Source organism: Enhydra lutris, unplaced genomic scaffold (assembly GCF_002288905.1).
Source record: "Enhydra lutris kenyoni isolate GAN:26980312 unplaced genomic scaffold, ASM228890v2 scaffoldscaffold56, whole genome shotgun sequence".
Classification (NCBI taxonomy): Eukaryota; Metazoa; Chordata; class Mammalia; order Carnivora; family Mustelidae; genus Enhydra; species Enhydra lutris.
The window spans coordinates 10463948-10476095 of NW_019154140.1; the positions used below are offsets into that span (position 1 = coordinate 10463948).

Genomic DNA, 12148 nt, shown 5'->3' on the forward strand with positions numbered 1-12148 from the left:
TTACATAAAGTATTGTGTATTCACTTAATAAGATGCTATGAATCCTCGTAGAGGACTCCTCTTTAATTAAAAAAAAAAAAAAAAAAAACCAAAAAAAACTTCCTTTGTAAGTTATATCTTTAAAAAAAACCCAAAACCAAACCTCAACCAAACAAGGAAAACTGATAACGCATGTATGTGATAAAACTGGAAGAAAAGAAAGCAAGGGTATAATGACCCAAATTCAAGGAAGGGTTCACCCCTAGAGAGAGAAGGAGCAGGGGACAGTCTGGGGACAGAGTGTGCAGGCACATGTAAATTACTAGCAACGTTTGGCTTTTGTGCTTCTAAGTGGGCTCCTGGGTACTTCATTTTCATTATAGTATTAGATAATAAAATCAATATGCTATTTATAAGACATGAAACCTCAACAGAAGGCCTAATTGAAAACCTAAAGATAAAACAGAAAAACCTAAACAGAAAGTCTTCCCTAAAACCTAAGGCCATAAATTCAGAGTGGAAGAGCTTGTTAAGGTGAGTGGTTAGGGTTCAGAGGGCATCGTACACAGGAGGAGTGAGAAGTTCTTCATGAAACTTATTTCCGCTTTTGGACGTGAATATGTATGTGGGTACTGATCCACGATATCAAATGTATTTCTTATTTTGAGTTATGGTTAAAAAATGGTTTGACAGGGGCACCTGGGTGGCTCAGTGGGTTAAGCCTCTGCCTTCGGCTCAGGTCATGATCTCAGGGTCCTGGGATCGAGCCCCACGTCGGGCTCTCTGCTCAGCAGGGAGCCTGCTTCCTCCTCTCTCTCTGTCTGCCTCTCTGCCTACTTGTGATCTCTGTCTGTGAAATAAATAAATAAAATCTTAAAAAAAAATGGTTTGGGGCGCCTGGGTGGCTCAGTGGGTTAAAGCCTCTGCCTTCAGCTCAGGTCATGGTCTCAGGGTCCTGGGATCAAGCCCCGTGTCAGGCTCTCTGCTTGGCGGGGAGCCTGCTTCCTCCTCTCTCTCTCTCTGCCTACTTGTGATCTCTCTCTCTCTGTCAAATAAATAAATAGAATCTTTAAAAAAAAATGGTTTGACAGCCAGTTCCCTAAACAACCTCTTGTCAAAGCATAGCAACAGATAATGTACCTAAAAGTTCCTACCAGCAGTATTAGCACAAAAACCAAAGTACCCATGCGTGTATACCTGTAGGAGAATGGAGAAAGAACCATGGCAGTGAAAACTAACTAACTAACTAACTAACTAACTAACTAACTAATGTTACATGCTTCAAAAATCTCACAAGCAATGTTGGGGAGGGAAAAGCAAGTCATAGAATGTGTAACTCTACTGTTATAAAGTTTAAAGTTAGGCAGAACTAACCAATTGCTTAGGGTTTCCTATGCACATGGCAATAAAGAACAGCCAAGGAATGCTTAATACAAAAGCCCAGGATGGTGGCTACTTTGGAGATCGGATGGGGTCAGAGACAGAGGATGCTGTGATCAGGAAGGGTCCCATGTGGAGCTCCGAAGCTACGGGTGGGTACGCAACGATTACTTTTATTACTGCTCCCCATTTCTCACTCCATACGCCCAAACTACTTGGCTCCACACATTTCCCCCACCTGAAGGACCCTTCTCCTCCTCCTTCCTTCAAGACGGGACCTCCACTCTTCCACCCGGGCTGACAGAACAGCCCCTTCCAGCCCCTGTCAGAATTCTGCAATTATAACAAAGTGAGGTCACAAAGCCCCTTGGAAGGAGAGACTACATCCTCAGAAGCAAGGATTCTGGGAGCTGCTTGGGCTGGAGCTGGGCTTTGGTGCTCACCGGAGGCTTGGAGGAGACGACAGCTCTCTTCATCATGGTAAGACTCGTCCACGTGGTGCACTGGGTCACACGGGGTGAGGGGTCTTAGACTCTGCCCAGATCTGTTGGACCCAGCCAGGCTCAAGCTTGTCTGTTGTGTGTGCAGCTTTGGGGAATGGGAGCAGGAAAAGGTGGGCTATGGGACCAGAGCAGACATAGAGGGGAGATGACGTTTCTTGCTGTCTGTTTCGTATCCATTTCCCACTCCCCATCTGCCCTGGAAAGCAGCTGGCACTGGGCTGGTGTGAACAGTGCCTGTTCTCTGGTTAAAGAGTGTGTGGCTTCGTGTTCCTCTGGGTGTAGAGCAAAGAGAGTGGGCTTCAAATGCAGTCTAGCTCAGCTGCTGACTGGCAGGGTCACTCACAGCCTGCTGGGTCCCTACTTTCTCACTCGGCAGATGTAGTGAGACTCAGCTCGCTCAGGGCAAGATAATGGAGACAGTGACATCCACCCAGCCTTCTTCATAGGTGATCATGAGCCCCAGTGAGATGGTGGAGATGAAGAACCTTGAACGGTATAAGGCACCATGTATGGTCCCGAGCCCAGGCTGGTTATGCACCAGCGTGCGGGTACAAGGCACAGGAAGGGGAAAGGCCCACTGGTCTTGTCCCTTGCAAACAGTACTCTACATAGTGGCCCTAGTTTTGGGGAAAGAGCTGGAATCGGGATCCCTGTCACTACTAATAGCATTCATCGAGTTAAGGAAGTTTCTCCCCATTCCTAGATTTTTAAAATTATTTTTAAAATTAGGAATCCCTGCTGGGTTTTTAAAAATGGTTTTTCTATTAGTTGAGGTGATCACATGTGGTGAAGGACCATAACCGAGTTCCTGAAGTTTAATTACCTCAATGCTCAGAATAAGCCCTATGTGATCCCAGTCCCCAGAGTCAACAGAATGTCACCACACGTGGGGATCGTTTGTGCCCCCTGCCCCTGTTACCTTAGGCATCTCTAGATGTGATAGAGCGCCCGCCAGGGCACCTGCCAAGTGCATTTCATTCTCTACACAGCCCTTGGAGATAGAAAAGATTACCGTCCTCACTTTACAGATGCAGAAACAGAGGCCTGGAGAAGTTAGAGGATCTGTCCATGATGGATGGTGGAGGGGTTGGTACTGGGACTGTCTTGCCGGCTTCAGCTGATGGCCTTGTCAGCTCTCCTCATTTCCCTGAGCCTCCCTGTGCTGCTTCTACCCCACCCCGCAGTGCGAGGAGGTACAGGCGACCGTGCAGAAACCCACGCAGAGCCTGAGGCACAGCAAGGAGGAGCTGAACAGGCTCAACCAGGCCATCCAGCGGCTGACTGCGGAGGTGGACAGTGCTAAGAGTCAGGTGAGGGGTGGCGGTGTGGGGGCAGCAGCGGCATGAGGAATGGTGGGAGGGCGTCCATTATCTGTGACAACTAGTTGGTCATCCCCTACCCTCTGGAATAGGTGGATAGAGTTTCTCCTTGTGAGTGTCTGAGCAAATGGAAGTGTGGCTGCATTTGCCTAGGACTCTCTGTCTTTCATGTGAGCAAGTAATTAACATATAGGTAAATATGTATCCTATGTATGCTTGTTTGCATATCACTTTTTATGTGTTGTACATTTTTGTGTCTGTGTGTTATGTTTGTCCTACGTAACATTAAACTTGAGCCCGTCTTCAGAAATAGCAAGATTTTTCCTAGAAATCCAGCTTTCTGGGTCCTCTTCAAAAATGTGCAGATTTAGCGACGTTTGGCTAGAGAAGAGAGGCCTCTGTCTTCTCTGTTGCCTTCACTTGTGTGCCCCAGACCCCACCGCCCCAAGTTGATTCCTTTAACACAGAGCCAGAGGACTCTCTGCCATTGACCATCATCTTGGCCGGCACTGTTATTATCCTTGTGGAAGACAGAAGGCACATGACCCGTGTCTCTAAATTCGAGAAACAAGAGACTGAAATGTACAAGAGGTCCTGGTGATTGCAGGAGAATGAGACTGTGCATACTTCTTCATGGCACGGGATACTCTCGCTATACAGCTAACATTTGGTCTTTACCTTTTGATGCCTCTAACCGGGCTTCCGTTAGGCACACGGGTTGGTGGCTCAGGCTCGAGACCTGAGAAAGGAGAGGTTTCCACACAAATGCTTTCTTTCTCCCCACTTCTCTGTCTCTCATCCTTCTCTCTTTCCCCCCAGCCGCCCCGTTGAGGCCCCAGCTCTTGCTCTACCTGCAGAGGGAAGGGCTTTCTGCAGGTACAAGTATCTCAAGCTTTGAGGGGTTTGCCTTTCTTCAGGAACGGATGGCTGTTCAGGTTCCAGAGGGTGACCCTGTCACGGTTCAGTCTCCCACCCGCCTCAGCTGTTCTGATTCCCACCCCTCCCACCCCAGTTTCCTGAGCAGCAAACACACCTCAAAAGGCAAGTGTTTATCATCATCATCATCACCATCACCATCATCATCATCATCGCTGTATTTCCCCAGACACTACAGATGCTAGTTTCCTATGAGGAAAGGATATTCTTTTGGTTAATTTTCCTGATGGAATGCTAATGAGGTCTTCGGGAGCATTGGATGCTTCCTGGATCCGAGCTCCTATTAGAAAAGTCACACGCTAGGTGTGAAAGGTTCTCTCTCAGCCTGCCCAGATGTCTGGCCCCAAGTCTCCATCCTGGGAGCCAAGCAGACACACACACACACACACACACACACACACACAGACACACATCCATTTTTCAGATCAGGATCACCCATTCCTTACAATGATCTCTAATCCCTCGCTCACTCTCCAACCTCTGAGAAAGGTCTGGATCGTCGATGTGGGGGAGGGTGGGGACCAAGGATGTCCTGTCCGTGGTCTTCCTTTGCCCCCAGCCCTGTGAACTAGACAGAGGCACGGAGCCACGGGCTCTGCCGGAGGAGGGTACCTCAGACAGCGCCCAGGGCAAGCTGGCCTGGCTGGAGGCCGCCCTGCAGAGAGCCAAGCACGACATGGTCCGCCAGCTGCGTGAGTACCAGGATCTCATGATCGTCAAGCTGGGCCTGGACTTTGAGATTGCCACCTACCGCAAGCTGCTGGAGGGCGAGGAGAGCAGGTGAGGTCTGGCCAGTGCCTTGGATGTGGCCATGGTGAGGAGGGCAGGGACACAGGGAGGTCACTATCTGGGTCCTCGCCAGCTGGAGAGGGGTGGGAAGAGACGACCTGGGTATCCAGGGACTTGTTCTCCTGGAGCCAATTTCTCCCCACCAACTTGAGGCCCTTAAGACAAAATGTTCCAGCTGATGAGCACCTTTGGCACCTGGGATGGGACAACTTGTGAAGTCATTCACCTGCAGGAGCAGAGAGCCAGGGTCAGTCTGTCCATCTAGACAGCTGCAAGGACCAAGGCCCAGCTGGGGGGAATAAGGGTCTCCTCGCCTTCTCCTCGGTTCTGCCCTTCTTCCCCCAGTCCTAGGGAAGGCATGGTTTATGGGGAAGCATGGTTTATGGCTTTTAATCTTAGACAGCAGAGATCCAAGGGCTGCCGGTTGCAGCTGGGTTCTCCAGGCCGAGGGGAGGGAAAGGGAACCCACCATGCATCAGGCAGCCGGCACTTATTCTCTCCTTTCAACCCCACAAAACCCGTGGGAGGGAAGTGCTGTCATTCCCATTTTACAGATGGGGAAACTGAGTCTCGGGGTAAAAGACCGTCTCAAGGACTCACAGGTAGAAAGTGACTGGATGAGGTTCGACCAGTACTCTTCAGGTGGTTGAGCTATTTTCTCTGTAGTGTCCTTCAAAATGTCCCCCCTCATGGTTTCTTCTTTTAGGCTACGTTTAGGCTGAAGAAAGATCTCTAGCCTTCTCCCTCCTCCAGGAAGTCATCAGTAAAACCAAGCTATCTGAATTTAAGGAGGAAGGATTAAGTTTAAGGTCCTGCAGAATGTGAAGCAAAAGGGTTGTGGTGATCTGAGAGAACCGGGAGCATGCAGGATGGAGGGATCTCTTCCTGTTGGGGAAAGCCAGGAGAGTTTTGTTTTAAAGGCTGGGGATTATTATACCCAGGAGGTATATTCACTCACTCGCTTCCTCCTTCTCCCCTGCAGGCTTGGTCTGGGATTTGGGGCAGGGAGCTTCTGTAAGTAAATCTTAGACCCGGATTGGGTTAGGGAAGTCAAATCTTAGCCCCTCTTCTTTGGGTGTATTCTTTTGGGAAGGGAGAGGGGTCTGCTTCCACTGTGTCTCTCTTTTTGGGGGTCTATTCCTTCTCCAGGGAGTAATTCTTTTTGTGTGCTGGGGAGAAGGTCTGGTGGTCTGTCCTTTGGGGGGTGGTTCTGTTGGTTTGTCCTGGGCAGTGGGAGGAGCTTCTGTGGGTCTGTCCTTGTGGAGGAGACTGTTTCATTCTGGCGTGGGAGAATCTGTGTGTCTGACTCCAGGGAGGGGGCATTCTGGAGTCTATTTCTTGGGGGAAGGGGTCTGTGTATTATTACTTTGGGGAGTTTGCACCTGTCTCCTGTGGGGGTGGAGGAGGGTCTTTGCATCTGCCCTCTTGGAGAGGAGTCTGTCTGTCTGCCTTCGGGGGCGGAGCGGGAGAAGAGGGCTTCCTGTCCCCGACAGCCACTGTCTTCTCAGCCCTGGGCAACGCTTCCACTTGCGGACTGGGCTCAGCCTCGGGCCCCGCCCGCCCGCTGCCTCCCGGAGCGGATTCCGGCGCCCTGCAGACGGGCGCCCCTGGCGGCGGCTGCGCGCTCTGCGGCTCCCTCGCCTGCCTCGGCGGTTTAGGCTGCCGCGGCACCCGCGGATGCTGAACATTTCTGCCCAGCTGTGGAGAAGTCAAAGACCCCTAACTCCTGCCCCCAAGGACTTGACCCTGTGCCTCAGACGCCCCCTCCTACGGAACTGGACCTCACTTCATCTTTCCATCATGGTCACTCCCCACCCCCCAACCTCACCCCAGAGCAAAAGTCTTGGAATCTAGCTTACGGAATGGTCACTGCCCTGTCCCCTGGGTGAAGACAACCGAGACCCTGTGTCACTGGGGAGGCTTGGTGGCTTACCTGGACCCAGTACCCTGCTCCTCTGACCTACCCCCCGACTCCTCTTTCCCTGGGACTCCTCCTTTACAATAAAAAGTTCTTCAGTGGACTGAGCCCCCCTGGGGGCTGTTTGTGCCTGGATTCCTCAAGCTGTGTACAGAGCATGGTGGAAGCTGGTCGGGTTTAACAGGGACGGGAGAAAAGGAGGGGACACTACCAGGAAGTTACCTCCCCTTGTGGTGTGTGGGTCCACATGACTTCAGTTGGCGGTGATATGAACCAGGCTCCTAAGGGGCTGGGCGGCTGCAGGCCCCTGGGGAAAGTGAAAGAAGGGGTTAATTCCTCCTCAGATCTGCTTGTTTCCCAGCCTCATGGCCCCTCTGCTGAGTGGCTGAACTCTGCCTTCATTCATCCACTCACTGGCTCTGTGGACGCTTACAGAATGGCCTCTGAGGGTCGAGTGTAGTGCTGAGTGAGCAAGGAACCTGGTTCTGGAAGGGAAGCAGGCCAGAAACCAGGAAACCAGGCCTGAAGAAAATGGAGTGAGATGGGGATGAGGAAGAATTGTCCTTCCACTGCCCTGGCAGGGGCTCTTGAAGACTCACCCTGGGGAAGATGGCCCTCGCACACTGGGGCTGGGGGATATGAACAGCACTGGGTGGCCGGGGGCCCCGGGCTCTAGTTTAACAAGTGACCTGATGGCAGGTTGGGAATGGCATACCCTGGTGGAGGAGTGTCTTGGGCGAGTCTTTGGAATCAGATGGAGGGTTCCAGCTCTGCCTCTACTTCTAGATCTAAGGTATAGTTTGCTCTGAGTTTTCACAAGGCAACTAGACTTTGGGGGGCAGAAGATAGGCCAGTTGGGGGAGGTGGGTGGCCAGAGAAGGGCTGGGTTTCTGGGCTCTTTCTTTGTCCCTTAGGCCCAAGAGAAGCTTCCATTTGGTGAGCTCACATTCTTTTCTGTTGCACAAAGGGTTACATCATTCACACATCTGGGAACAATGGTTTCTACTTTCTGTGTCCCTGGGTGGGGTGAAGGTGCGTCATTGGCCGGAGGCCCTGGCTTTACCTTTTAAGGAAAGCTAGTGCCAGGGTGTCTGCTGTGTTCTCCTGGGTCCTTGCCCAGAAAACAGGTATCCAAAGGGCCCCCTTCCCGGGTAAACAGAGCAGTCTCATGCAAGAGGAATGAGACGGAAACTTGGCTGCAAGAGTGCCTCCCTCCTGAGGAGTAGGGAACGGGACCCACTGGAGTCCCATTTGGTCACCACAGACTGACACCCACGGTGTCAACGTTCTTGCCACACTCCTGAAGGGAAGTCACTTCCTGAAAGCAGAGCCACCCCTCTGCGAGATTTCTCAGTTGGGCTCCATGTTCCCTGCATTTTGCCAAGAGGTAATGACATTCTGTGATTTTCAAGGTCAGGTTTTTCCAGCTCCTGCTGTGCTGATCATGTCAAGGGAAGTGCTGAAGGAAACCTCACCTAGGAGCTGTTGGCAGGACTTACAGTGAGCATTCTACAGCCTACATCCCTGAGGACTGGCTTGCTCCCATTTTCCTACTTCAAATCCCAAGCCTAATGTCCCTTCAGATCCCAGAGGCTGCCGGGTCAGGCTTGCGTGTCTTGCCTGGGCCACCAGCCATGCCTGCGGTTTGGGGACCAATTCTCTGAGTGGTTCCCTTGGCTACAGGCCACATTCCATGTTGGGGTGGGAGAGAACTGTCTGGTACATTTATAGAGAGTCATTTGCCAGCCTATTTAGAAGCATTGTTAGTAGAAGTGACTTCTGAAGGGAGGCGGGTTGACACCGGAGTCATCATGTCTCAGCAGAAGGAGGGGACCACTAGGGGTCAGCCTTCTGTTGGATCCTCATGTCTGCCTCACACTTAATAGTCCGGAAGCACGACAGAGGTAACTTAGCTGAGTTGGCATCTCTACATGAGCCTCTCAAGGCCGGTGACTGTCCCAGTCACACAAATCCAGGGCCTGCCACGCAGTTGATATGAACAGGTTGAGAGAGGCTCTATGTTTTGTCCCCTCTGTCCTTGGATGCATTGGGTCCTTCTTCCACCATTAACACGTCTCACCCTACAGAAACCCCTTGGGTTTCTCTCGAAGAGTCTAAATGCAATCCTTCCTGATATCATCCCAACCGTAGTGTCTCAGCTAGGCCAGCCGGGAGGATGGAAGGGTCTGGATTCTGTTTCCAATCTTGCTGTTATCCTGGCCAAACACTGCCTGTTTCCTGTTTCTGAACCCCAGTCCTGCCCTCCCCAGATCTAACTGGTGTAGCTTCATTTATCCCTTTTAGTTGTCCTCCCTACCTGACCTCTCTGCACCACGGTTTACCCATAAAATACGAATGTGCCTGTCACAGGGTTGTGTGAAAAATATATAGTGCTGAAAACATAGTAAGAATAACAAACATAATTACTATCTCATGGACTGGGCTTTGGACGCCTTTAAAGAAGGCTCTACAAGTCTAGAGCTGGCTGGTCTCTTGCTGCCCCAGCCGGAGCTCGGGTGTTTACAGAGCAGGAGGGGAGCTAGGGGGACATACTGGTTAGAGCTGGGGCTCCCTGGCCAGAGGGCACCCCCCCAGTATGACAGCTGACAGCACCTCCCTCACCACTCCCATCTTAGTCCAGTTTTCCATCTGGGACCCCCCCCCCCCACTCACCACCAACACGAGTCTCCCTGTGTGCTCACACTGAGGTCCTATCCACAGGTACCCACAAAACAAAACTCCTCTCTTCGGCACATACATACAGGCAGACACACATGCACACACACAATCGCACACCTGGAAAGGCTCACAGTCTCACACACATGCTTCCACACAGGTGCCTAGAGCTGTGCATTGATCTGGATGCAATCACATTTTTGTACTCACAGGCAGCTGTTCACAGAGAGTGAGCTATGCAGAATGAAGGTACGAACAGCGTGAACCCAGCACACCTGCGAGGTCTCCCCACTTTCCTGAAGCTTCCATTCCCGTCCCAGCCCTTCTGAAGACTAACAGAGCTTTAAACTGGTAAGGGAACTTAGCAGCCATCTTATCTAAATATTTTATTTAACCAGTGAACACATGGAGGCCCAGAGAGAGGAGGTGACTTTTTAAAGGTCACACAGCAAGGTGCTCCATTTTTTTTTTCACCATTCCCACCCCCCACCACCATTTAGCATCATGAGTATTAGGTGCTTGATTCCTTCACTCTTGCTTCTCTCCCTGAGCCTGTGAAGGAGTGGGAACTAGAGGGAGTGAGGATTGTGCTCCTGGAGTAGTATAGGGCCGAAAGTCAGAGCTGGAGGGAGACTGAATGAGAGTATGTGTGGCCAGTCATTAGGGCCCCGCTGGGCTGATAAGACCTGTGGGATATGAAGGGAAGAGTCAGCTGGCAGAGATGAGAAGTTCATTGGGACTGGGGTCACGGGTGGTTTCTAAACTGAGGGGTAGAGAGATGGAGCTGGGGTTTGGAACTCAGGTCGAGACTCCCGGAAGCCTGCTTCTGAGCCGTGTGGTATCAAAGCACAGAGGGCTGGTTAGAGCAACTGCACACTCTGGAACTCTCCCAGGGTTCTGCCCTGCTCAGAATTCCATCAGGTGTGGGGAGGGGCAGTATTGGTGGGTGGGAGGCCCTGGATCCATCCTCTCCCTTCAAAGAGTGTCTTCTTTTCAGACCACTCACTTCTGGTCTCTCAACATTCTTCCTTATTTCTACTGCTCTGAGGGATGGGGATGGGGACTTAGATTTCTGCTACCGTTTTTTGGGCCTGGGCCTGGAAGGTTAGAAATTGACCCTGCTGTACAAATGCGTATTCAGGGACTTGCCTTTGCCCATAGCAAAGCCGAGAGGCCGTCTTCCTGCTTTCTTTGCTCCTTGTCAGAGCTTCATCAGTGTCAAGGGGGAAACAGTTCTCTGCATAAAGGAGCTCAATGGCCCCAGAAGACATGGAGATTTCTCTATTTGCTGTCTCTGATCACAGATATAAATTTAATATGATGTCAATGTGTACATGTATTCAGTTTATGGATGTTGATGGGAGGCTGGCCACTGCTCCCTGGTGGGATCTCCACTTTATATTCTGCAAATATATACTGCTAAAGGCAAGCCCATATCATGATTATTTTGTGGCAGGAATTGCCTAGACTTGTTACATGTATGAAATTCCTAGTTCTCCCATCTGCCCTATGAGGTGCTCTTTTTTCATTCTCACTTTAGAGATGTGGAAATTGAGGCACAGAGCAGATAAGTAAATTGCCCAAGGTCACTGAGCCAGGCAGGAAGAGAGCCCAGTTTTGGACCCAAGTCATCTGGCTCCAGGGTCTATGTGCTCCCCTCTGTGCCAGCTCATCTTCTCGCTACGTGCTGTTTCCTATCTCAGAGGTAATTTGTCAGCTATGACAGGTCTCCAAAGCCCAAAAGGACTCCATTAAAAGAAAAAAAGAAGTAGCCACATCAAAGGCTTTTTGAAAGTTTAAACTATGTTCATGTATTTACCCTTCAAGGAATTCTCATAAATGGCTCAGACATGAGTCTTCCCCAGCAAAGCAATGAGTGGTGTTTCCTTAAGCTTTGAGTGGTTGGTGACTCGAATTTTCATTATCCATCAGTTTACAGATATGCACAGGAAGTTTTCTGGGAGGCAAGTGTGGGTTGGTGAAATGACCATGAGTGGTGCACACAGGGTTCAAGCCCCATCCAGATGCTGAAACCTGTAGGGTGCTGCCCCAATTCCTGAGCATCTCTGGCTGCTTCTTCTGCAAGTGCATCATTGCGGATAAGATCATTACAGTCATGTGTGTAAAATGATATCATGTAGAACCCTAGCACAACCCTTGCGTCAATCTGAGACCACTGTGAGCCCAGGGACAGAGGACTGTGCTGGAGACCTCAGATTAGACCCTTTTCTGCTCCATGGGACTTTGGGGACCCTTCCATACCTGGACCCTTGTGGATAACAGAGATGCAGACAAGGCTCAGAGTTGGCTACATTGATTTATTGGAAACACAGATCAAGACAGAGATGAACACGGCAGAGATGGAAGGGGAATATTGGGGGGATGGGGTGCGGCCATCACCCAGGGCAGCGTAGGGTGGGGCCCTTGTCCCGGCCCTCTGGCCCCTGAGCCCCCTTCCCACGGCTATCAAGGGGACGGGTAGCCTTTCCCAGCGCAGGCAGCACAGCTGAGGAAGAAGGGATCACGCACAGATATGAGAGGCTGGGAGTGGGACAGACCGTTCAAAGTGCCAGAGAAGTAGTCGAGAGCTTGGCCCACTGGGAGGCTGGGTGGGAGAGACCCCAGGCCAGAGGCTTGAGTTGGGGTGT

The 12148-nt window shown here is 51.1% G+C and overlaps 1 protein-coding gene across 1 annotated transcript in view; it reads left to right on the forward strand.

Moving 5' to 3' along the window:
* Positions 1-6590, forward strand: part of LOC111157756 (keratin, type II cuticular Hb5-like) — a 12089-nt gene extending 5499 nt beyond the window's left edge. Inside the window, exons 3-6 of the mRNA XM_022519388.1 lie at positions 3047-3151; positions 4677-4897; positions 5889-5920; positions 6415-6590. Of these exons, the coding sequence (XP_022375096.1) occupies positions 3047-3151; positions 4677-4897; positions 5889-5920; positions 6415-6590 (534 nt within the window). The remainder of the gene's footprint in view (positions 1-3046; positions 3152-4676; positions 4898-5888; positions 5921-6414) is intronic.
* Positions 6591-12148: the final 5558 nt, after the last annotated feature.